Consider the following 27511-nt stretch of genomic DNA (forward strand, 5'->3'; position numbering starts at 1 on the left):
TGAATTTGGATGCTAAGATCCTCCTCCCGATTGCCCCTCTTGTGAGCTACGGTCACTTATTTATAGCCTAAGTTCTAGAATTCAAATTCAAAACTAAACTAATCTTATCTTTAGGAGAGATAAAATAACTACTTATCTTCTGGAGAGGAAGATAAGCTATTAACTTTAATTCAAATTTAAAAACGATAATTCAAATCAAATCCTAACAACCAAATCTCTTATGCTTCTAGAGAGAATTAATAACTAATCTTCTAGATCTTCAACTCTCTTCTAAATGTGATTGAGGATTTTGATAATTTGGATAATTAAGCTTGGGTCTTAATTGTTGCATCCTGAGAGTTGGAATACGCCGGGCTTGCATTTTGAGTTGTCTGGGGTGCTGTTTTTTCGTGTCCCAAAGATGATGGTGGTACATGGCTGAAACTAAATGTCCACTATAGACATATGCATATCATTATGAAGCTCTAAAAGTTAGCTTTCTAACGCAATTGGACCTCTATAGTTCAAGTTATAACCGTTGGAGTGTGAAGAGATCAGGCCTGGTGGACATGTACGCCGGGCATATGTGTTTTGGGCTCAAGTTTTCCTCCCTTTGGGTACGCGTTTGTTCTTTACGCTATGCTTCTTGGGCCATGCTTCTATTTTCTTTGTGCTTTCTTTGTGATAAAGGGTTTATTTTTACTACTTTTTAAGCCTAAAACTCTTGAAAACATAAAAATACTATCACAACTCCAAATATTTGATTAATTATTAAATTTTATTAGAAAACATAAGAAATTTAATTAAAACTTAAAAAAAATAAAAAAAAGAACCCTAAAATTTGCTTAAGATGACATGTTACCATGACCCTATAGGTACCAGTTCGTTGCAAAGAGTGGCCCACTTATCAAAAGACTCTTGGGTATGATTTGACTTCGACTTAATACTCATCATTCTAATACATGCAGACAACTCCTAACGAACGGACCCCTCATACAAAGGTTTCGCAATAACTTTTAACAGATGATAAAATCTCTTCGCTTCCAGGTTAGGCTCTTCTTTTGCCTCTTCCAATTTTCTAACACCTATTGAATCACACACCATCTCATTGTATCTCTCTTGGTTAGCCTCCCAAATTATTCCATCCCTGTTGAGGTCTCTCACCACCCGAACCCTTGTTGATTGACAACCGGACCTATTCAAATTAGAAGCAAACATGTTAATTCCCTACTTGTCAATTTCTCTGTGTTTCATCCACATCCAATACCCATTCTTGAACTCGTTTATGGTAGAGGTGAAGCATTATGTCTGCAGGTCCTAACCACTTAGTCAGCCGACACTTTTGACACTGACACCTAGAAACTCCTTCAGACATAAACGGTTTCATGCAGAAAACATGTGCAATAAACGCGTCAACCCCCTAAAAAAATTCAGATTTTAACCCCCTAGCCATCGTTATCCCTCTCATACATCCATAGCTGATGACTTGGAATCATATCGAAATACACACCCTAGAATTCAACGAACAACAGAAATTATTAAATTTTTTACAAATTTTAGCAGAGTGTCCCCTATAATTAGAATCTCCCACCGAATATAGTTATCATTTTCTGACAAACCAAACACGTTTTAAACAATTTAAATAATATCTCGGCAGAACTTTTCCTTAATTCAGCGACATCCATCAAACTAATATAACAGTTTTCATATAGGAAACAACTGCAGGCATAAATCAATAACATACAAGCATTCAATAAAACATCAAATCCTAACCGTTCTAATGCGCAACCCCTTAAACTCCACAATTTTCTAGCAAAAAAGGTTTTCGAGAAGGCGTCACTACTCAACCTTCTCCCACTTCCGTCCTAAAACTCTATCCTAGGAAAAGTAAGTCCAACATAAAATTTAAACAATTCATTATATTCAGAGATAGAAAACTAACTTGGAATATTACTGCAGAGACAACAAAAGAAGGAAACTTCAACTGAACTCGGAGAAAATAGCATCATCCTAATAAAAAGAATTACTTATTAAATTCACAAGCTAAAACTAATTCGAAAATTAATTTAAAAGTATAGGTAAAATGCATTATTCTAATTAATTAAAACCTAATTCTTAATTCAACCAAACTAACAAGAGACATGACAAATTTAATTTTTACTTTCATTAAATTAACACAACAACTCCTAATAACATACTTCATTAAGCAAATTTAACCATTAATTTAACAATAACCTTAACAAAATGTTAAACTCACAAAATAATATGAAAAAATATAATAATCATACTGTAAGAATTAGAATAACCGTTTTAATAAAATAATAATTTTAACTGCCCAGAATCGGTTCAAAAAAATTATACGTCTTAATTTTAAAATATAAAGGTGAAATTTGAATTCAATAGATTTTTCTGAGTGAAAAAATGTATCTTTTATGAAAATTTTTTGTAAAAACGCGTACAGCCACTTAAGCCAGCAGTACCGGCTCTAGTCTGACCGGTATCTTATATTGAGAAAAATAAGATTTTGAAAGTTTAATTTATTGTTTTGAAAGGACAAAAATAATTTAGAATCGAAAAACCGGGCGCTAATCTTAAAGGTTTTGGCCTAAGGTGGGCTAAACGGGCTTAAAACGCTAACGGGTTGGACCGGATTTAAGTTGTTCTCATTCAGCTTATTTTACCCTAAAACAAAGAAGGGGGCGCTGAAATGAAGAGAGGAAGAGAGATTGAGATTTTACTATTCATCTTTTTCTTCGTTTGGTCATAACTTGAACTACAGAACTCCGATTGACGAGTCGTTTGCGACCACGCGTTGTTCTCATCGAACCCGTCATTTCTAACTAAGCTTTGCTAGTAAGAACTCGTGTCTCCTACTCCAGTTTTTTGCCCTAAGTAATTTCACATTTTTATGTTTGATTTTTGAGTAGATTTTGTGATTTTATTTGTTTATGGGTGATCTAGCATTGGAATATTGTTGGATTTTGCCCCTAATCTCATTGGGTAAGGTAAGGTCTCATTAAACCCTTATGTTTAGTTGTTTTTGTGAATTTTAGGTTTGATATTGGTATGTTGTATGATGTTAGATTGAGTTTTGATGTTTGTTGGAGTTGGTTTGAGGCTTTTGGATCGAGCTTGGTGGCTTCGTTTTGGTGTTTGGTGCATTTTGGGAATCAGTCAAGGTATGGTTTCGGTTTCTTTTATGTAATATGTAATGTTTATGGACACTTAGGCTAGTTGATCTTAAGATAGGATTGAATGATGGTTGTGCATGATTAATTATATGTGAAATTATGTTTGATGATGAAGAGGATGACATGGAGTGTTGGAATGTGTGATGTATGAAATATGATAAATATATGATGAATATTGATGTTGAATATGATTTTGATAGATGGCGATTAATATTGATGATGATATTGGGTTTTGAATATTGTGGTTGGTGTTAATATTGAATGGTGGTGAATGAGGTTAATCAAGAGTTGTGTTGTGTGAAAATTGTTAAGGTTGAGATATTGATTTATGAATTGTGGATTTTGTTGAATTATGGTGGAAAGAGTAAGTGAAATGGGTGTTGAGTTAATTGAAGTGTAATAGAATGAGAAAGTGTAGTGTGTGGTAATGTTTTATGATGTTTGGGTATGTTTTGGTTATGGAATTTGTAAATTAGAGAACTTTGACGTTTTGTGTAAAACTTGATTTTTGGTGAACTTTGGCAGATCATAACTTGAGTCTTAGTTTTTAAAATTGATTATTTTTTTTATCTTAAATTAAAGATTATTTCAAAAGCTTTAAAATGATATAAAGCTTGGAGAAAACGAAGTTTTGTAGAGTAAGTTATGAGCGTTTAAAGTTTAAAATTGAAATTCTGCAGCATTTAATTTTTCTGAGTTTGATACAGCATGCGTACGCGACACCTGCACGAGTGCACATGACGCGACCAACCCTTTCGGGTTTGGTATCTCACGTATGCGAGCAAGGTGCATGCGTACACGAGCAAGTAAAAATTCACCCACGCATACGCGTGACTCTTGTTTTGCTGAAATTGTGTTTTTCTTCACTTTTAAGGACTCTCTAGCTTTCAAAACTCCTTTAACTTCTTCTTAAGACTTGTGGTTAGTAATTAGGCCTAGGATTAGTATAGATGGGTTTATGTTTGAGATTTAATGGATTTATATACGAGTTTTAGAAGACGGTGACTTAGGCTTGGTATGTCAGTTGCGTGGATTTATCCTCTGAACTAGTAGGGAGCCGGATTGATGATGAAATTGAAATATTGATGATGGATGATGAGATTGGAACTTGAAATGAATGATTATGGTTAATGGAATGAGTATGAACGGAAGTGTGCTATGAGTAGTGACCTCTGAGATGGATTATGTGATTGTGACATGCATTGTTCTCCGTCGTAGGGACTGTGGCAGTCTCCCGCCTACGTTCAAAAGTGAGGGCTGTGGCAGTCTCCCACTCACATGACATGCATTGTCTTGGCAAGTCACTATGGGCCTCGGGCAAGGGCTGTGGCAGTTTCTCGCTTGTTTGAGGTAGCGGTGCCAGCATAAGGATCGAGGCAGTCTCCCAGCTACGTTGAGATGTGAGGGCTGTGGCAGTCTCCCGCTCACATAACCTTTCTGCCGCGAGAGTGAACTCGAGCACTATAACCCGAAAGAGTGAGCCGGGCACTATAACTCGCCGGGAGCAAGATAAAGTAAGAGTGAGCAGGGCACTATATCCCTGGTTATAGAAGAAAGACAACATCACCAAGATGTGTCGGGTTGGCATTTTGAACCGACAAGTGATATCACGAGCCAAATAGGATATACATTCATCATATGCATCTTTTACCTGCTTGTCTATTTTGATTACTTGAGTTATGCCTATTTGAATAATATGTCTAAATGCTAATTGGCTTACCTGTTATATATGAATATTAATTGTGCTTTACTTGTTTGGATTAAATGTGTTTTAGTGGAATTATGGAGGATTGGGAGGCGGTGGCGATGGGATCGCACGAAGGTTAGGTTGGCGAAGGCTATGGGATACAGCAGTGTGATTAGTATTAGATAGAAATCTCCTAAGTTTAGATAATCATGTTTATGGTGATTAGTTTAAATTATTTATTTTGTTAAGCTTAAATATCTGTGATGTGAAGTTCTAGGATTGTCTTTGGCGTCCCGGAACCTTATATTTTATATATTGGGCACTGTTACCATACTGAAAACCTCCGGTTCTCATACCATATGTTGTTGTTGTTTTTCAGACGCAGGTCGCAAATCCACCTTGGTGAGTTTGTGGACATGGTGACAAAGCGGAGTATGGTTTCTCCTTTATTTTTTTTCTGCTTTATTTTTGTTGTAGTATTCTCTCATATTTTGTATATTTAACATTGTTGCCTTAGAGGCTTTATTTTTGAAAAATTTGAGAGATAGGTTGTTGCTGTTTTAAATTTTGAAACTCTATTGTATTTCAGTTCGATTAGCCGGCCTAAATTCCGCAGGCTGTGACTAGTCCTCTTTTTGTATATCATACTTATATATATATATATATATATATATATATATATATATATGTATGTATCTTTTATTATTATAAAGTTGGGTAGTCCCCTACAGTGGACTACTACCCAACCCTTCGACACCTGTTTTTAAATTTACTATTACATCTATTTATAAAATTTTTAAAACTAAAATTGGGAAACAAAAGGATTTAGGTTATTTCTCTTTACCCTTTGGTTGAAGCACTGCACCCGCCGTTGGTATTGGGGAAAATGGGGAGACGAGATGTCGACGAGGGACATTAGCGTAATGCGACTTTTCTCTACGGTGTTAGGCTTCGGCAATCCCGAGATGAGGTGCATTAGCATAATGCGACTTCTTGATTAGGTGATAAGAGAAATGCTACCTTCTGATTGGCAGATGACGGTGAGCCACGGATCCAGAGATGAAAATCTGAGGTATAGCATGATTAAATCTTTTAAATTGGCTCTAAGTTTCAAATCTGGCGCTCTTTTCTTTCTTTTTGATAGAGTGGTGTTTAGGGTTTGGGTTCCGAACAGTGTTCTTCGTATCGTCTATATATTCTATTCAAATTAGATTTGTGAATATGTGTCCGATTCAAATTCCATAGCTTTTACAATAAAATGACTTTTATATACTTGATAGAGCTCTGCCTTCCTGTGTTTTGCTATGGCTCTCATAAATCCTGTTGGTGCCCTGAATCAAAAAGTGGATGCTGTTGCAGATATCAACCCAACAAAGCTGGCTTGGAATCTGAAGGTCGGGATTGTGCGCCTCTACGAGTTTCCTAGCAAGTGGAACCCAAGAGAGATTTATAGCATGGAGTTGGTGCTTCAAGATGAAAAGGTCAGTTACCAAACCCTAAACTTTTCTAATTAGATTCACTTTGGATTTTTTTTTGTCCATTGTGGTTTATTCTATTTGCTTCTTTTTGGCCTAGGGTGATTATATACACTGCTCCATTCCGAAGTCAAATATGGCGGTATTTAGGACCTTGATTTGTGAGCATGAACTTTATGCAATGAAAAATTTTATTGTTTAAGTAGTAGGACAATCTGTGCGAATAACTAGCCACAAGTATAAACTAAGCTTTTATACCAAGACCTCTATCAGTTTTCTTCCCAGGGGCAGTTTTTTATTTAATCCTTTTCAGTTTATCTCATATGAGAAGATTGAGGCAATGGTTGGTGTGAACAAGAACCATTTGCTGGGTAAATCAAGTAACTGGTTAGTTATTTTGTTCATTCTTTTAATGTTATTGTATAATGTTGGTTACTTATTTGGTTAAATTTGTATGTATCTTTATGAATCTCTTTGCTCTTTGGGTTGCTTTGTGTACTCTTTTGTAGACTGTATGGGTCATGTCGTAGGAAGAGAGGATGTTACACCATTGGTTACAAAATCAGGAGAGGAGAGTAAATTCATTAAACTATACTTGGAAGATTTAGAGTCTGTTTCCTATTTATTTTCAATTCTTTTTTTGATTTTGTGATTTACTATTGATTTATCGTTTGGGTGGGCTTTGTTTACATTGTTTGTTCTTATATTTTGTTCCACTTAAAAAATTAGGGAAACATCATGAAGTGCACCCTCTTTGGTGACTTGGTGGACAAAGCCCTTGGCTTATTTGATAAAGATGATGGTCAGCCTATTATCTTGGTGGCACAACTCTTTAAGCCTAATTTCTATCTCAATGAGGTCAATGTTCAAAATAGCCTTTATGCCTCTCGCCTGTTTTTTAACCCTGAGATCCTCGATGTTCTTGCATTCAAGAATAGGTGTGTTGAAAGTCTGTAGTCTGTCCTCACTTAACTGGCTCCCTTATCTCCTTAATTTCACTATAATGTCTTCATAATATTGTTTGCCTATTTGATCTCATGTGCTTCAGGTTAATAAAGAGAGGTGATTTAAAGGCTCAATGTATTAATTATATACAGAGCCAGCCTGTGAATTTGATGAACGTAAATTGTCAGTCGGTAAAGAATTTCTCAATAAAATCTCGTCGTAAGTATAATTCTAAACCAACAAATAATTCCGCAATCAAACATTTGTTTGTCACAAGTACAAACCCCTAATAAAAATAAACCGAGGTATTAAAATCTTGGGTCGTCTCTCAAGAAATTGCAGGGTAGTGTGCTCGATTATTGGTTATGTGTTGTATATTTTGGGGTTTTGAATAAGAAACAAGAAATGTAAATTGTAAGAAAGTGAACGAAATTCAAGTGGTATAAAGGTCTTGGCAAGGGTTGATGGTTAAGGATCTCTATCCTTATTACTGACCACAATATAATAATTGCAAGGATTAATCACATTAAGTCATCCTCTAACAAGTGAAGGAAAGTCAAATGAGCTTTATCAATCCAAGTCCATAAGTCCTAGCCACTCACTAATTGACTTAGTGAAAGCTAGAGTCAATGGCTATCAATTATCAATCACTTGGACATTAGTAACTCAAGTTCACCTAAGTTACCATCCCAAGCCAAGAACACAAAAATCTACTCTAACATCCTTCCAAGCATTTTGTCAAAAACTTGAAAGGCATAAAAGGAAAGCAAGATAAAATTGCAAAGAAATATAAAATCTAACACTACCTAATACAAGCAATCAACAATCACTACAAAAAAATAAGTTTAAAATGGCATTTATATTATGGCGGTTCTTTAAAACCGGCGGTTCTTTAAAACCGCCGTAATATTTGGATATTATGGCAATTTGGGTAGCTGCCGATAATAAATTTGAATTTGGTGACAGTTTTAGTCATTATGGCGGTTTTGAACCCTCGTTAACACTTGTATATAAAATGACAAATTGGAAATCCCTTTCAGAAACACTTAGTTCAGTACTTCAGTTGGTTGAAAGTTGAAGCTCGTGTACGGCGCTACTGCAGTCACCTCTCCCTCTTGCGTTCTTTGACGATCTCCTCTAACGACGATCTTTTCTGATGACATCTCCTCCCGCGACAGCTTCTCTAGCGGCGATCTCCTCCGGTGACGGCCCCTCCAGCTTCCTCTCCTTGTCGTCCCCTGTGTCTTCTCTGCCAAAATCTCAGCGCCTCCTTTTCGTTCTGGATCAGTAAGGTCGGCTTGCCTCTTTTAGGTCGTATGCAAGGATTCATTGCGAGTGGTTCCACTGTTTGCGTAGCAAGATCAACAGCAACATCAAGAATAAGAAGATGTGCGGTTGAATCTGGTTTATATCTTATTGTAAACTTGTAACTGCTGTTTTTTATTGCTATTGATGTGATTATGATTATGATTATGATTGAGTTACTATTATTGCAATTGAAATAGGAACCCTAGGTTTTTGGCAAGCATTTGCACCTAATTGTGACTAGAATAAAAAATAGGAAACTGTTCCTCTTCACTCTTGAGATCAACATTCCAAACAAACTCATTTTTCATCTCATCCAGGCCAGCGCTGGATTTTGAATCGTAGTGGAGTAGTAGTGGCGAGTGTACTTCTCCACAGTCCACATCCGCTATGGCCGAGCATTGACGCTTTGATTTGGTGAAGAGGAAAGCTCTGGATTGTACGGACACTCAGAACCATTATCCATATAATATGTCCATATGATTGAGATGAATTGTTTCTAAGCCATAGAGGAATTATCTAAAAGAACAATGGCATTACTTGACTGTTTTTGAAATGATTTCTCTAGTAATCTTTCTCATCAGTTGAGTTTAAACATGTTTCATGCAATTTCTTGTCCATAAGGTGTTTGTGTTATTGTCTTTGAGTCTAATATTTTCTTTGAGGAGCTTATGCTTTATGTATTTCTTGTGCCTGGGTCATCAATCATTCTCCTTTGCTTTGTTGATATAATTGAGATGAATTGTTTCTAAGCCATAGGTCCTTATCTATTATAGCATTTTCCAAATCAGTATAAGAACTAGAAAATTTTCATCAATAGAATGTGATTTTAGCCAATATTATCATTTAGTTATACTTAGTTATGGTAATAACTCAAAATAGCCTTCTTATAAAAAGATTCATCAGCACTAGAAATTTTTTGATTGATTCTGTTTTTATTCATGTTCAAAGATATATGCTGCTACTTGTATTATATATCATTTATGCGTTGGTTATAAGTGAGGAAAGATTTGTGATGGAGAAAATTGGAAACTGTTCACCAATGGATTCTCTTTTGAGCTCATACCTAGGGCCAAATTTTAGATTTTGAAATTTGTACTTATAAATCTTTCACTGACTTACTAGTCTGACTTGACAGTGTGAAAGAATGAGTGAATTTAATGTTCCTCTGATGTCTTTCTTTTTACTTCCTCCATCTTATTTGGGTATATGTCTACTAAATTTTCTGTCTTTACATTCACAGGTGGCTGCTCTTGTTCCTGAAGGGTAGCAACTTAGCCAATATAGAACTTGAATCCCCATTTAGATATTCTGATAAAAGCAATAAGGTTACTGGTACATTTAGATATTCTGTTGAGACTTGAATCCCCATCTGATGGTGCATGTTCTAGTTCTCATCCTAGAGCTAGCTCATCTTCTCAGAAAAATGATTTTGGATGCTTATGAGTTTACTTTCCTACTTTCTTTTGAGGGTATACTTCTAACTAGGTCTTTCATATTCTCCTTCATTTTGTATTTGGATTTGTATTATTCTTTCACTACCTTCGATCATTTGTCTGCTTAGTTCCAGCAGGCAGGGACTAAAGAAAAGGACCTTTGTGAGTTGTGTGTGTGTGTGTTTTATTTTATTTTATTTTTTAAAAATGATTATTGACTAATTAGAAAGAACTTAAATGTCAGTTCTCCATTTCAGATGTAACTTTCATGTTTTAACCCTGAAATATAAAGCTTTGTAATTTTTCATGGTTACTAATTTTTCTGCATGTGTCTCTTAGATTTAATGTTTGAGGGTTTTCTTTTCTGGAGCTATACATTAATCACCATTAGATGTCCGTATGTCAGGTTAATAATGAGGAGTTAAACCATTAGTGTGCACTTTGCCTTGTGTCTAGACTGTGAAATGTCATGTTAGAGTTAATGGTTTTTCCTGTCTTTCTGTTTTAGATTTAGTTTTGTTACTGAGCGTTTTTTCATGGAACTTAATACCCGTTGAATTGACACCAGTGCAGCAAGAAGTGAAAGCCTCAGTATCATTAATGGCATGCGATACCTGAAGCTTGGGGTATGTTTCAGAATTAGTTTTTTTTTCCTGCAAGGTATTGCATGATATGTTGTTGTTATAATTATGATGTTCTTCTCAGGTGAAAACTGAGGGTGCATTGAACAACAGGTGAATGATTTTGTATATATTTGGGGACCCTCCTTCCACTTGCAGGGTCAGTTTAAGACAACTGAGAGAGACATAAGAAATTGGAGGCCTTCTTAAGCAGATGTAAAGGTGTTCTGCACTCCTGTCATTCTTTTGCATAATTAACTGTTAGATTTTGCTAATGAGTATCTTAAAGTTTATATTTGGAAATTGTTTCTTGATAAAAATCAATTGGTAACTCCTCAATACACACTTTTTAAGAACTTCTTGCCAATATTAGTTAATATTAATACACACTTTTTAAGATCTTCCTTGACCCAAAGACCACATCTAAGATCCATGTGAGAACAAAGATTGTATGCTAATTAATCCTCTTTAGTTTTCTCAAGGAAAGTAGGATTTAAACTGAAATTAATTCTACATTTACAAGTACTTGGCAACAAGTATCAAAGCAAATTGCTAGAAGTGATTGATGCTAGGTGAGCCATATAACTCATTATTACTTTTAATCCCTTTTTAGTTTTTACACTCCACATTGTTCTTATCCATTACTTTTGCATTGATAGTGAGTTGCCAGAGTTTTTAGGAGGTACTTGTACCTGTGCTGATCATGGAGGCTGCATGCATTCTGATAAGGGTCCATGGAAGGATCCAGATATGTATTCTCTAACCCCTTTTGGTACATGAGCTCAATCTCAACGATACTGCATTCTGTCCTTTTTGAATTGGTAGGTGAAAGGTTTGGCGTTCAACAAATACTCGTGGCTGACGACACATAATTCATATGCTGTGTCCGACACAAAGTTGCAGACGGGATCTTCTATTATATCAGCCACCAACCAGGATTACAACGTTACCCATCAACTCAATGGTAAAAACTCTGCTTCTTTGATCCTATGTGCTATGCACGTGCATCCTCTGGTTACACTTATATATATATATGTGTGTGTGTGTGTGTGTGTGTGTGTGTGTGTGTGTGTGTGTGTGTGTGTGTGTGTGTGTGTGTGCGCGCGCGCGCGCGCGCGCGCGAGAGAGAGAGAGAGAGAGAGAAATTTCAATATTGAAGAGAATCTAATGCATCATTATCTTTTTGGTAATCCATTTTATATTGCCTTAAATAATACTATAGAATGGTGTTCGAGCTTCGAGGCCTTATGTTAGATATGTATGACTTTGAAAACGATATCTGGTTATGCCATTCCTTTGGAGGTCAATGTTTCAACGCTACTTTATTTGTAAGTGCCATCAACTTGCTTTCTCTAATTTGTCAATTTATTAATTAGATAGGTCAATTTCATCCTACTATATTTTTAGTTTCACTTGAATTTATAACTACTACACTTTATTCTTTTTTAGCTTGCCATATTTAGTGATTGTTTTTTAAATTTGTTAGATATATCCAAATAATTCTATGGACATGTTTTCCAAATACTGAGTATTTGACAAGACATCAGGATCGGGTCCAAAGGTTTGATTATATTGCTTACTTTTAATTTCTTTAGTGGAATTATTATTTATGGATTCTTTATTTATATATTTGAATTTGATAAATGAAAGATCAACTTTGTTTATTGGCTTTAAATGCATGTGTTTGTTAGTGAATATGCTGTTACGAATGATGATGCAAGAAATGGAACCCTTTTTGGTGCATTGGCTGAAGCTGCATTCCTCATTGGATTAGAAAGAAATAGGCTAGGTGCCAATATAATACATAGTTCTTTTATTAATTTCATTATGTTTAATTTTTAGCAAACTGGCTTTTTAATTTAAGTAATTTTCTTTATTTGATCTACTAGTTATATTATTCACATTTATTTCATCATTTTATCTCTTAATTTGATGTAGTGATATTGTCCACATGATTTGCTATGCACCACTGGGTAAAATATGCTTCTCAGATACTATTTATTGCATTGATTTGCTTGAGTAGAATCATAATTTAATAGCTACAGTGATTATGTTAGTATCAGATAATTGAATAGTAAATTGTATGGAATTGGAAGATCATTCAGAATTTATATTAGTGGCAAGTTATTTGAAATAAGTAATAATTGATATCCAGATCTCCCCATTTTGTTGGTATTTTCACTGTTGATATCTAGCTGTATATAATTTTTTTATTGTTGATTATACAATATGTTTTCCTTCAACTGTCTCAGGTCAGTTATTATGAAAATGACATTGATTGTAGGTGTTTTCTGCAGCTTGCTCATTTTGGGGAGAAGTTTGATTCTTCAACATGTCAGAAAACATGTGATAATTGTTTGAAGAACACAAGTTTTATTGAGAAAGATGTCATTGAGATTGCAAAGCAATTGGTTTGAAAGCATCTTCTTTATATAAAATTTACTGTTTTCATCCTTCCAATTTAAGGAATTATGTTAGTTTCAAACTTCCAATATTTGAGATAGAGACCTTAGTTCACTATTTCTCAGTTCGTTTGATTGCCTCTTTTTAGGTTGAACTGGTTAAGCTAACTGGGCAGAAGGTCTCATCATCACATATATTAGAAGTCTATCATGGATCCTTAAGCCAGTTGGCATGCCACTGAGATAACTTGTTTTATTTCTCCTCTCTTCACTGTTACAAATATTTTCTTGCCCTATTTAACCATTAAATATGTCCTCTATTTATGTACTTTTAATGTTAAAATCAGGTCAAGAAACATCGTCATGATACTTTGAGCCTTCATGGTGCTGGGAAGCATCTAGCTAAGGGTGAGGCTTCTTCCAGAGTAAGGCAGTGCTGATTCTGCAAAAAGGAGACGAGATGCAAATGGAGGCCTAGATAGAAATCTTGAGGATGATGATGAGTTGACTAAAAAAATCAAAATGTGCATACAAGAATAATTTTCTTACCTTTAGAATATATATATATATATATATATATATATATATATATATATATATATATATATATATTTAATGAATAAATTTTTTAATATCTAGTCCCTCTTGAGAGACTGTTGGTTTAGTTTTTAATTCTTCAAAATGCTGGTAGTTTGCTATTTATTTGAGCAACTATTTATTTCTAACATTCAATTTTCTTTTGCAGGTAATATTTATTTACACGGACATGAACAATGAAAATGTTGGAATGATCTGTAGCAAATTTGTTGAGCATCTCTAGGAAAACACCCAATGTAATAGAATTAACAATATTTCTTAGTTTGATACTTTGTATAGGAGTTATTATTTTTTATTTGTAATACTAAAAAATCATATATTATGTTTAATACTTTGAGTTATATAATATTTTGTCTATATATTATGATTTTGTTATTGTGGAATTTTAATAAAAAAATTATTTATTTAGTAAGATAAAAATAATAGTAAAAACTGCATTTTTATCCGGTAAAAACGGCAGTTAAAAAATGCCATTTTAAACAAAAAGGATGCCATTAAACCTTAGTAAAATGGCGTTTAGAAATGCTATTTTAAACGAAAAGGATGCCATTAAATACAGGTAAAAACGGCGGTTATAAACGCCATTTTTAACGAGAAGGATGCCATTAAACCCAGGTAAAAACGGCGGTTACAAACCGCCATTTTAAACGAGGAGATGCCATTAAACCCAGGTAAAAACGGCGGTTACAAATCGCCATTTTAAACAACAACAAAACTGCCATTTTAACCGCCAAAAAACCGCCGTATTATCCACTGGTTATTACGGCGGTTTTCAGAAAACCGCCGTAATAACCAGAATGGCGCCCAGAATTTCGGCGTTTCTTGGAGGCGCCATTTTCGGCAATAATGGCGGTTGTAATCGCCGTAATTACCTTAAAAAACCGCCATTTAACCCTTTTTTTTGTAGTGAATAACAATCAAAGAAAGCACAATTAACATGAATTATCTCAAATTGCATTAAAAGAAAATAAAAGGAACAAGAGTGTATCAACAACAAAGTATAGAAACAAAGGAGATTATAATAAATGAATAGAAGAACAAGATGAAGCAACAAGAAACTAAGAAGGAGAAGTAGATGAGAAGAAGACTTAAAGCCTAGATCTAAGAAGAGATTAACATAACCCTAATCCTAATTCTAGAGAGAAGAGAGAGCTTCTCTCTCTAGAAACCTAACCTAAAGCATGATAAAACTCAACTCTAACTAATTCTAAAACTACCTCTCCTATCCCCCTTCAATCCTTGGATTTAATAGCATCAGAAATGAGTTGGATTGGGCCCAAAATGCTTAAGAAATCGCTGGCCACGAGTTGCCTTTAGTGAGTCACGTGCAGCTTCCCACGCGTACGCATCTCTAAACGCCAGACAACTATGTCAAATTTTATATCATTTTGAAGCCCCAGATGTTAGCTTTCCAACGCAACTAGAACCGCCTCATTTGAACCTTTGTAGCTCGAGTTATGATCGATTAAGTGCGAAGAGGTCAGGATTGACAGCTTTGCGATTCCTTCATTTCTTTATGAGTTCTCCATTTCTATATGCTTTTTCTTCATTCCCTCAATCCAATCTTTGCCTCCTAAACCTGAAATTACTTAACAAACATATCAAGGCATCTAATGGAATCAAGGTGAATTAAATTTAGCTATTTTAAGACCTAAAAAGCATGTTTTCACTCTTAAGCACAATTAAAGGGGAATTTACAAAACCATACTATTTTAGTGAATAAATGTGGAAAATTTTGATAAAATCCTCTAAATTCAACACAAGATAAACCCTAAAGAATGGAGTTTATCAACCTCCCTACACTTACACAATAGGATATCCTCATGCTAAACCAAGAAGGACAAGAAAAGGGGTATGAACATTTATTCAATGCAAAGAACTATATAAACCTATCTGTTCATACCCTCGGTCGAGCTATGCGACCCGAGCGGATTGAAGACAAGCCGACCGACCTCTTCAGGTCAGGTCCCTCGACCTCTTTTGTAAAGAGATCGGCCAAATCGACATAAGAGGCCCAAGCAGGCCCAAACCAAGGGACACAGCCCAAATCTAAAGACAGCCAAAGCCTAGAAAGATAAAGGCGGTTCCCCTAAAGATAAGATGACTTCACTCAAAGATAAGATAAGATAACTAACTTATCTTAAAGGTCACTCCCGACTATTATAAATACACTGGAGCACCCAAGTATAACTCATACTCTGATTCCACTAAAAACCTGCCTAAAGCACGTGCTAACTTAAACATCGGAGTCTCTTGCAGGTACCACCACCCTCCGGTGACGAAGGATCAGCAGCATCACCAAGCTCAACAAGTCGGACACGACAGCTCTGACCACCATCGCAGATCTCGACCGAGATCGAACTACAGTTTCAGGTAACCCTCGGAACATTGGCGCCGTTGCCGGGGAACCTGGAAGTCATTCCATCATCATGGCAGACAACATTGACAACGACCACAACTCCGATTTAAAAAACAGAACACCGCATAAAAATGCGGACATCACATCAAAGGATACACCTCAACCAAACGTAGACAAGCATTCTCCAAATACAGAAATCTTAGAAGCCCTCCAAGAACAGCAGAATCGTCTCAAGCAGCTCGAACAGGAGGCCGAACACCAGCGCGAAGCCGGAAGAAACCTCTGAAGAGAAGCCAGGCGACACCGAGAGTTAGAAGACAAGCTCCTAAAACTCGAAGCCGACCTTAAAACCAAAGCCATTCAGTCTGGTCACGATGACAAATCCCACAAGGATCAAGATCCCTTCACCAAAGAGATCATGAAAGCTAAAGTTCCAAAGGATTTTAAGGCTCTTGACATGACCCCTTACGATGGCACCTCCGATCCAAGCCTTCACCTCAGCAATTTTAGAAGCAGAATGTATCTCACTGACGCCTCAAACGTTATTCGATGCAAAACCTTCCCGACTACTCCAACAAAGACAGCAATTAAGTGGTTCAACAGTTTGCCTCCTAGATCCATCACAAGTTTCGACGACTTAGCCAAAAAATTTCTTGGCAGATTCTCCATCCAGAAGGACAAAGCCAAACACACCCCAAGCCTATTAGGGATCAAGCAAGGAGATCGGGAAAGTCTTCACAACTACATGGAAAGATTCAATTATATAATACTTCTATTGTTTGTGCATCGCCATTGCCGTTCGCTGAGGGTGAGACGCGAAGAGAAGATGCTGACCTGCACCATCGCACCTCACTACCTTCGTCGAGCCTTCATCACCGTCGTACCTTGTTCCCGTTGGCATTGTGATTGTGGATGAAAGATTGATTTAAAAATCTGATTCGTATGTTTTATTAAGGACGATTTGAGAATTGAAAAATGACTTGATGTTAGAATTAGTTTGAAACCATCTGAAGGAGATTGAGAAAATGTTGGTTGACTTTGTTGGAAAAGAATTGAGAGTTGGAAAGGATTTTAATATTGAAAATGAACTTGATTTATTGAAAAAAAATGAATTTAAATTGAAAATGGTTTGAGATATTGAAATTGGTCTGATTTTGGAATTTAGTTGAAAGGAGTTTGAGAAATGGTTTGGTTGGGACCCGAAAAGGGTGGCAGAATCCAAGTTTTAGAGGAGATGCTGCCCATTTTTTTATAAAATTGGAGATTTTGTTTGAAGTGCTTGTTAGAACGCTTTGGATTTTTTTAAAAGGATTTTATAATTTGAAAAGGGTTATGTTTTGAGTTTTGCTTTATTTAGAAACAAATGAATTGTAGTGACAAAATGATATTGAATGTGATTCTGATTGTGATACCTGGGTAGTAGCAAGTATGGTGGTTCGTCCCGCTTGCTCCAGGTTAATGTATGAGATTTGATAGTGATGATGCTTGATTTAAACTGAATAAATGTATGTTTGTGACGCCTGGGAAGTAGCGGTAGTAGTGGTTATTTCACTCGCTCCAGGTTGAGCTTTTAAACACTCGCCTGGGTAGTAGCCGCAGTAGTGGTTATTCCACTGGCTCTGGGTTAAGGGGTAGTAGTAAGGGGGTTGTAGCTCAAACCCACTTGCTCCGCATGGGTGTTTCAGTCAATGCTTAGCTACCAGGACGTGTCGGGTTGGCTATATAACCGACAGATGATATCATCAGTCATAGGACAGGCATGCATCATATGCATTTGTATGTTTTGTTTGGGTTTGAATTTGTTTTGGTTTGCCTAATTGCTAAACTGTTATTAACTGCTATCTGATCTATTTGCTGTAACTGTTATCTATACCTGTGTTTTCCTTGTCTGTTTTGCCTGTGTTTGTTTTTGATGTGGTACTTTTGAGATTGAATATTAATGATGAGATGATGATTGTGTTGATTGGTTATGTGATGGGATGAAGGCCGTGATTGGTTTCTGATTTGATTGGTTTCTAATTGAGATATTAGTAAAGTATGGAAAATCAAGCTGGTTCAGCATAGACTTAATGAACCTATGCTTAGAACAGGTTGGTTATTCATACCGTCTAGGAAACTGATTAAGATTTTCTTATAAGAAAAGAAAGGTTTTGGATTTCTGAAAAATTAAATATTGTTTCTTTGAAAAGGTTTTGAGTGATTAGCTGTTGGTTATTAAAAGATTCATAAGACAATGATAATCACTGAGTTTGAAAATAGTTTTCTTATTAAATATCTTTTTTTGACAATTCTGAAACTCCGTGGTGAGACCGTGTGGTTAGGTTCTCACCCCCTACAGCTTTACATTTTCAGGAATCGGATGAAGGAGCATTATGAAGAGTTTTACCGTGTTTTGGTTTATATGATGTTGTATTAGTTATATAATTTTCCTTCCCTCGTCTTTGTTATTATAATTTTGTAAGAGGGATAGGAGTTGTATGTTTTATATGTATATTACATTATGAGCTATTATGTAAGGAGTCTTGTATATGAATATATGCCTGTTTGTTTTTTTAAGATAAAGTATTTATTTTCGGTTTTCAAAGAAATCAGTGATACGGTGTTGAGTCAAAGGCTCCTATTTTAATATTAAGTATATAAAGTAGTTGTAATACTTCTTGCTATCAGAGTGGCGCAGCTGGAAACGTGACATTCTGGTAGTGAGGGTGTTACATTATGGTATCAGAGCAGTCATTCCTGTAGAGCCTTGGGAGTGGACTGACTATGCTTCATTGCATACTCTGAGTGTTTGTCATGTTTTTTGACTTGTTCTGATAACAAGATTTTATGTTTTATATGCATGACTGTCTGTTGATTAACGTTATTAGTTTACCATTGCATACCTCATGATATTAAGTTTGGCCAACTTAATACTAATGACTTATGTACATGAGAACACTAATGGGTTATCGTAGACAAAATAGAAGTGACTGGTAATGCGAATCACGTGTTTGAGATAAGTATGTATGTCCAACAAAATACTATCATGAATTATTATTATTATTATTATTTCTTTTTATAAGAATAAACTTTTATAATTTATATAGTGTCCTTAATTAAAATTAGAAACGAATAATTACTATAGGGATCATAATAATGAGATATACATTTTCTGAGTACTTTTAATTTAAATTGTTCTTAATCGTAAAATTACTAAAAATGGGACATTAGTGATTCGGATAGATTAATATATATATATATATATATATATGGATGAAGATTAATAGATCTTATTTATTAAATTATATATATAAATGGTATATATAGAGATATAACAATTGAACTGACTCACTCTAAGAATTCCTAATGGTTATAGTTACCGTATATTTGTCAATAGGATATTCTTATGATGAACATAATATTAGAATTTTCCTTTAACCTGCGACTATCATAGTAATTGACAATGTATATGTTATACTTTGATTCCAGACACCTAACACCCTATGGTGTTAGTTGAATGGACATTGGGTATGATTTAAATACTTGTAGAATTAATGATTAGTCAAAATAGAATCTATCAACTATGGTAATAAGTTTGAGCTCTACGATTATAATGAATGAAATAAACAATGCCTTGACCAAGGGGTTTGAATGAATTAAAAAATGAGTTTCTTAAGTCATTCATAATTCATTATAATAATGGTAACAAGTTAGAGTTTGACAATCAAACCGTACTCTAAAAGTTAGTCAAGAGCTGAAAAGATGGAAGGAGTTGTATTTTTTGTTCATTTTGGGTTCTTAGTAAAAAATATTATTACTTCATACTATCGGGTCGTCAAGGAGCGTTGCTAGATGCCAACCTTGATTAGTAAATTTAGTATGACTAATTTACTACCCGCTTAGTATTAAACCTATGGGGTCACACACTAACGAGTGTTCTAATCCTTGGTAAATAATCATTTAATTATTATTTTGATTAGATCAAATAAATAATTATATTAATTCAAATGGAATATTATTATATTCTTTGCTAGCACCATGAATATAATAATATGGTAATTGAGAATATTAAATAATTAATTATTTATTCTATGATGAGTTTTAAATATGGATAAGATCATAACTGATTCTATTTCAAATTAAGTTGTAATTTGATTCACAAATCAGTCACCAATCTCATACGATATATATGTGTATATGATAAAAGAAGGATAATACAAGTTTTTCTGTTACCTCCACATACACAAATATTCCAATTCTTAGTGAAGAATTGCTGGTACAAGGAGTTGCAAAAAAATTCTCAGTTAAATCCATTGGTCAAGGAGTTGACAACAAGGATCAGTCTCGGTGTGGATACACATATACCTTCGTACTATCGAAGGAGAAAGTTTTATTCACTAGGGTACTTAGGTATTGGCATATAACCCATCTTATTTCAATAAAGTTTTAAGCACAAAACAGATCAATATGATTACTTTATTACTTCCGCTGCGTGTTATGAACACTTGTAATCCTTCATCACGAGCTTTTGGGAATGTTAGAAACTAAGTTCTAAATATTAGTTCCGTATCGACGTATGATCCTTATTCGTGCTTGTTGTTATCTCTTTCTTTATCAATTGTATTGGAATTTCAAGTTTTTTGTCTCTTTCTTGCCAACCTTGCATTATCATTCGTGCATGTCCTTGCTTGACTCTGTATCTGGTTGTTGTTTGAATCTTTTGAAACATTTATCTTTACCTTACAAATTCTATGCTCCTTGTTCTAAACTCGGATTTATTTCGGTGCAACATACCATTTCTTGTAATTTCCTTCTTGAGTATTTGTTTTAGATTCTCTTCGAGAAAAATTTCAAATTCAAATCTTCTCTTACTTGAATGTATCCACAACCCTTGCTTAAATTTTGATGGGATTGTTTTTAATTTAGCCTAGACTTTCTTACATAAACTCTGAAACTTCTTTATATAGTTTAATCTTGTTTATTTGTGATATATCACTTATCTTTTATTGATTTATAAAAAAATTTATATCAGAATTTATTCTTTGAATAGAACCTGATTTTTCTTCCAACTTTACTATAATCGTATGGCTATCCTTACCTAATTATGTACTTAAGTATCCTCCAAGATTTTAAGAGAAAATATTTTCCCTTTAACACCTAATAACCTTTAATTTACAAACCTCACATGGTTTGTTTTGATTTGAAATTAAATCGGTATAACATATTATTTATACTTAGTTTAGTTCTTTTGAAAAATGTTGGATTTATATATTTTCTTTTGAAAGGATAAACTAATTCTCTCTATTTTCAAGATGAAGTTGTTTTAAATTGTTGTACTATTTTTCCTAATAATGTTCATACCAAAACTCTTTGATTCAAAATTCCTTCTTAAGCTTTCGAATTAACTCTCGTTATGATACATTTCATTGCTTATATACATCCTTGTTTGTTGATAATCTCACGTATTCTTACAAATCCTTGCGAAATACCTTCCTTGTCCAACTACGAACCTAAGTATTCTCCCGATTTCTTGTAAATACCATTTGTGCCGTTTGTCCTTCTCTCCTCAAGTTTCGTATTACTTATACGATAGTTCTTAGGAACGTGATTTATGTGCCCAGAAAGTGAATCCAGTAAGTGTACGAGGTTATAAGGAGTCGCAGAGTTTTGAGGTGATGAGGGGAGGTGATCATGCTTTGTCAAGAGTTCTGAACAGATATTGTGCGTATATGATTTTGGATTTTAAAATTTATCTTGTGTTAAGTTATTTTATCAACTCTTGCATTACCTAGTATATTTTCTTCTATATTCTTGTGATATGATTTTCTGGATTCCCTTAAAATGTTCAAAAGGGGATGTGAATATAAACTTTTTCTCCATCTTATATCAATTTTCGAGGGCGAAAATTTTTGTAAGGTGGATAGAATATAACATCACGCATTTTTGAAAATCTAAATATGAATAAATTGTGATTTTTTCTTATTAAGTTTAAACTTTATAATTTTAGAAATTATTTTATTAGAAATAATTAAATAGATTCAGAGATAATTTCATTTTAAATCAAATAAGATTCTTAAGTAATTTTATTATAATTGAATATTTTGTATAATTTTAATAATTGAAAAAATAAGAAAGAATTGTACACTTTAATTTAAGTAACTCCTATTATAAATAAATTGTGACTTATTTTATATATTTTGAACTCCTTATTTTTATAAACTAATCAATTAATAGAAATTAAATTAGTTTTATTAGTATTTGAAGTTAAGTTAATTAATATTCTTGTGTAAATTTTTTAATTGGTTATTTCATATAATTTCAAATTAGAATTCAGTAATGGAAGTATTATATAATTAAATTTAAGAAATTTTTATTATGAATAAATTATGGTTTATTTTATTAGTTTGAGCTCTTGGAGATTAATTTATTAGAAAAGATTAAATTAATTTTTGTAAATATTTTGAATTTAAGTTAATTAATGTTTAAGTACAATTTTTATTGTAATTAGTTATTTTATATAAATTGGAATTAAAGTTCCGGTCATGGAAAATAATAAAAAGTTATATCATATAATCTGAATAATAGATATTTTTGGATTTAAAACTGTATTTTATAAAATGTGATTAGTATGTTTATTTTATAATTTAATTTAGAAATAATTGTTTGAACTTATTGATAAATTAATAAATAAAGTTATATGTGTTCCGAAATTAATTTTTACAAGATTATATTTGAATCCTAGATTATCATAATATCTCAAATATTTTATAAAATTGTTATATATATATATATATTACTCTAATATCACAATTCCCAAATCCCTAAATCTACAATCAGAAAGGGAAAGAAAGGAAACGGGGAGCTCGAGGGGGAAACAGGAGGGAAGAAAGAAAGAAAAGGAGACAGAGGACAAGGGAGAAGAAGAGAGGGGAAGGAACAGCGCTGTGGAGCTTGGCGCCGCTGCCGAGCTGCCATCGCAGAAAAGAAAGGGAGAGGCAAACGTGACCTACGGAGGAGAGGGAGAAGCTGCAATCGAGCCACGCCCCGTCGCCGTTGTTCATGCATCGCCGTTGCTGTTCGCTGAGGGTGAGGCGCAAAGAGAAGATGCTGACCTGCACCATCGCGCCTCACTGCCTTCGTCGAGCCTTCATCACCGTCGCACCTTGTTCCCGTTGCCATCAGGGTTTGCTGCGGCTGCCATTGAGAGAGTGACGTAGCAGAGGAGGAGTCGTTCCTCTGCCACTGCCGTCGCCGGAAACCTTGGTTGCTTCCGTTCATACGGGTGATCCCGTTATTCTCTAGTTACCAGAGTCATTGTCTATGAATCCTTTTTTGCTTTAGAACGACCTTGTATCTGCCTTTAATGTTCCTGAGTACACTATATTTGTTGGAATCGTTAAAGTTGGAACTTGTCACCGGGGGAGAGAAGCGACTGCACCATCCTCTTTGTTTTGACATTGAACCTCTATTCCTAACCCTGTAACGCTCTCGGTCTTCTTCCGTTTGGTATTTTGTTTCTTTGTTATGTTCTTATTTTAATTATGATAGCCAATATCTTTGTTTTAGTATTGTGGTGTTGTGCTGGAACTGTCGAAATTGCTGTTGCTGCGAGTGTAACCAGAAATGGTGCTGCTGCTGCCATCCCGGTTGCGTTGAAATCGCCCCTGCTGCTACCAATTTAAACTAAGCAGGAGTTGTTATGTTAAATTATGCGATTGCAACATCGAAGTAGGGGCATTTTCATTAAACTCATTTTTATTCTTAAGAATTGTTATAAACTGATATTAATGCAAATAAATGTTTTTAGTGATTATGGAGTCTTATGAATTGAACTGAGTTGTCTTAAATGAAGGTGATTGCTTACTTGATTGTGGCTATTTCTGAATATTGAGTTGGCGTTGTGATTGTGGATGAAAGATTGATTTGAAAATCTGATTCATATGTTTTATTAAGGACGATTTGAGAATTGGAAAATGACTTGATGTTAGAATTAGTTTGATTTAAGAAAATGATTTGAGATTTGTGAATGTCTTGGGTTTCAAACCATTGGAAGGAGATTGAGAAAATGTTGGTTAACTTTGTTGAAAAAGAATTGAGAGTTGGAAAGGATTTTAATATTGAAAATGAGCTTGATTTATTGAAAAAAAATGAATTTAAATTGAAAATGGTTTGAGATATTGAAATTGGTCTGATTTTGGAATTGAGTTGAAAGGAGTTTGAGAAATGGTTTGGTTGCGACCCGAAAAGGGTGGCAGAATCCAAGTTTTAGAGGAGATGCTGCCCAAATTTTTATAAAATTGGAGATTTTGTTTGAAGTGCTTGTTAGAACGCTTTGGATTTTTTTAAAAGGATTTTATAATTTGAAAAGGGTTATGTTTTGAGTTTTGCTTTATTTAGAAACAAATGAATTGTAGTGACGAAATGATATTGAATGTGATTCTGATTGTGATACATGGGTAGTAGCAAGGATGGTGGTTCGTCCCGCTTGCTCCAGGTTAATGTATGAGATTTGATAGTGATGATGCTTGATTTAAACTGAATAAATGTATGTTTGTGATGCCTGGGAAGTAGCGGTAGTAGTGGTTATTTCACTCGCTCCAGGTTGAGCTTTTAAACACTCGCCTGGGTAGTAGCCGCATTAGTGGTTATTCCACTGGCTCTGGGTTAAGAGGTAGTAGTAAGGGGGTTGTAGCTCAAACCCACTTGCTCCGCATGGGTGTTTCAGTCAATGCTTAGCTACCAGGATGTGTCGGGTTGGCTATATAACCGACAGATGATATCATCAGCCATAGGACAGACATGCATCATATGCATTTGTATGTTTTGTTTGGGTTTGAATTTGTTTTGGTTTGCCTAATTGCTAAACTGTTATTAACTGCTATCTGATCTATTTGCTGTAACTGTTATCTATACCTGTGTTTTCCTTGTCTGTTTTGCCTGTGTTTGTTTCTGATGTGGTACTTTTGAGATTGAATATTGATGATGAGATGATGATTGTGTTGATTGGTTATGTGATGGGATGAAGGCCGTGATTGGTTTCTAATTGAGATATTAGTAAAGTATGGAAAATCAAGCTGGTTCAGCATAGACTTAATGAACCTATGCTTGGAACAGGTTGGTTATTCATACCGCCTAGGAAACTAATTAAGATTTTCTTATAAGAAAAGAAATGTTTTGGATTTCTGAAAAATTAAATATTGTTTCTTTGAAAAGGTTTTGAGTGATTAGCTGTTGGTTATTAAAAGATTCATAAGACAACGATAATCACTGAGTTTGAAAACATTTTTCTTATTAAATATCTTCTTATGATAATTCTAAAACTCTTTGGTGAGATCATGTGGTTAAGTTCTCACCCTCTACAGCTTTACCTTTTTAGGAATCAGATGAAGGAGCATTATGAAGAGTTTTACTACGTTTTGGTTTATATGATGTTGTATTAGTTAAACGATTTTTCTTCCCTCGTCTTTGTATTATAATTTTGTAAGAGGGATAAGAGTTGTATGTTTTATATGTATATTACATTATGAGATATTATGTAAGGAGTCTTGTATATGAATCTATGCCTGTTTGTTTTTTTAAGATAAAGTATTTATTTTCGGTTTTCAAAAAAAATCAACGATACGGTGTCGAGTCAAAGGCTCCTATTTTAATATTAAGTATATAAAGTAGTCGTAATACTTCTTGCTATCAGAGTGGCACAACCGGAATTGTGACATTCTGGTAGTGAGGATGTTACATACAGCTTCATGCAATATAAACACATATTCTCTATATAGCTCGATGGCTAAATCAATCTTAGTATAACAAGAAGTCAGCTACAAAAGACATTAGTGATATCTTTCTCTTTTTTTCGGAAAAATAGTCAAAAGTACACCCAAATTTTTACACGGTGGACAGATGTACTCCTCAATTTTTTAATGAGTCATTTGCCACACGAATATAAAACTCTGTTGTCAATTCTACCCTTCTGTGGCCTGAATAATTTTTCCGGTAGTGGTAGAGGCCAGGTAGCATGGTATTGTATGATGTGGCCAATTTGAGGTGACACAGTGGAAAATAGAAATATTCATTATGAAATTTGTTGAAATAAATATAAGAAAAGGGAATAATAAAATCACTGTTCATCTTCTTCCTCTAACATAGTGATGATGAGTTTACCTCTGTATTTCACAATCTTACCATTGAATGTCTCGCAGTTGTTGTTAGTAACGTTGTCAACCTTCGGCCACTCACTAAAGTGAGCCTTTGTCCACTGCTTCGGATCAAGCTTGTTCAGATACTCCCATGCACCAGTATTGATCCATTGCAGCCTCAACATTGCAACTTTAAATTCTTGAGTTGTGGTGGCTCGACAACACTCCCACACTGCCCCTTTGAGTTTTTTGTCCTTCCATCTCTTTGTGAAATTATTCCAAATATGCATAGCACAGAAGTGATGATGAACTCCAGGCATAACTTGTTGCATAGCTGGAATCAGACCCTGTTCAATTAATATGTTAGTGATTAATACAATTGAAGTTCCAACCATTTTAACAATAACTAACTGCATACCTTTTGTTGGTCACTAATGAAGTTCCAACCATGAACCTTGTAGTTGCCCAAGTCATTGTGTAAATGCTCCAAGAACCATTTCCAATTATCTCTGGTTTCTGAATCCACCACGACGTAAGCAATTGAGAAAATCTGGTTGTTTACATCTTGACCTATTGCAGTGAGTAACTGTCCTCCATAGAAGCCCTTCAAGAATGTGCCATCAAGACCAATGAAAGGTCTACACCCTAAGACAAAACCCTTCTTACATGCCTCAAAAGAAATGTAAACTCTCTTTAACAAGGGCAACGAGTCAGGCATTGGAGTGGTATCCAAGTTCACTGTTGAGCCTGGATTTGACAGTAGTATTTGGTTAAGATAGTCCCTTAACTCAGTATATTGTTCTCTCTCTGATCCTTCTATATTTTCCCTTGCCCTTTTCATGGCTCTCTGGATCTTCTTATAATTAATTGCTACATTAAACTCTTTTTCAAACCAAGTTTCGGCCTCTGCACAAGTGATTTTCCTTTGGTCTCTAATTTTTTCTTCTAGCATCTCAGTAACCCACACCCTATCCGTAGATTTATTATTATGTCTTCTAACACAGACGTGCTGATCCACAAATGTCTTCACCTGATAACTCCTCGGCTCGTTTGACCTAGAGCAGTAAATGTTCCAGGGACAATTCTCATCCCAACAAATTGCCTTACATTTGGTAGGCTCAACCCTGATGAACTTTATGCTTCTTCCTATTTGAATATTGTACTTCCTCACGGATCTCTTAAACTCATCCATGGTAGCAAACTCCATCCCAAGCTCCAGATGAACTTGACCAAATGGTGCTGTTGGATTTCCCTAAAGCCACACACCCTGTTCACTATCATAATCATCCTCACAATCAAATGATATTGGACTGTGTAAATCTTCATATTCGTACTGATAGTAGTCAGACTCAGAGTCACTATCATCATCTGAATTAGAGGAATTAGGCTCCACATGAGGAACA

The 27511-nt window shown here is 34.7% G+C and overlaps 2 protein-coding genes across 2 annotated transcripts; one reads left to right on the top strand and one right to left on the bottom strand.

Moving 5' to 3' along the window:
- Positions 1-11898: 11898 nt before the first annotated feature.
- LOC107623590 (ATP-dependent DNA helicase Q-like 4A) lies at positions 11899-13480 on the top strand. Its single transcript, XM_021112932.2, has 5 exons — positions 11899-11966; positions 12125-12199; positions 12923-13049; positions 13190-13270; positions 13388-13480. Exons 1-5 carry the CDS (start codon positions 11899-11901, stop codon positions 13478-13480), a joined length of 444 nt encoding a protein of 147 aa, XP_020968591.1.
- Positions 13481-26089: 12609 nt separating this feature from the next.
- On the bottom strand, positions 26090-27300 carry LOC107620262 (uncharacterized). Its single transcript, XM_016322451.3, has 2 exons — positions 26527-27300; positions 26090-26455 (listed from the first exon to the last, which is right to left on the bottom strand). The coding sequence occupies exons 1-2, from the start codon at positions 27298-27300 to the stop codon at positions 26090-26092; spliced, it is 1140 nt and encodes a 379-aa protein (XP_016177937.3).
- Positions 27301-27511: the final 211 nt, after the last annotated feature.

This window comes from Arachis ipaensis, chromosome B10, assembly GCF_059453495.1.
Source record: "Arachis ipaensis isolate K30076 ecotype BB chromosome B10, ASM5945349v1, whole genome shotgun sequence".
Lineage (NCBI taxonomy): Eukaryota > Viridiplantae > Streptophyta > Magnoliopsida > Fabales > Fabaceae > Arachis > Arachis ipaensis.

Coding starts and splice junctions, on each gene's coding strand:
- LOC107620262 (XM_016322451.3), bottom strand. CDS start 27,300: ATGGATGAGTTTAAGAGATCCGTGAGGAAGTACAATATTCAAATAGGA. Junction 26,456..26,526: donor TCATTAGTGACCAACAAAAG/GTATGCAGTTAG, acceptor TTAATTGAACAG/GGTCTGATTCCAGCTATGCA.
- LOC107623590 (XM_021112932.2), top strand. CDS start 11,899: ATGACTTTGAAAACGATATCTGGTTATGCCATTCCTTTGGAGGTCAAT. Junction 13,050..13,189: donor TTGAGATTGCAAAGCAATTG/GTTTGAAAGCAT, acceptor GCCTCTTTTTAG/GTTGAACTGGTTAAGCTAAC. Junction 13,271..13,387: donor ATGGATCCTTAAGCCAGTTG/GCATGCCACTGA, acceptor TGTTAAAATCAG/GTCAAGAAACATCGTCATGA.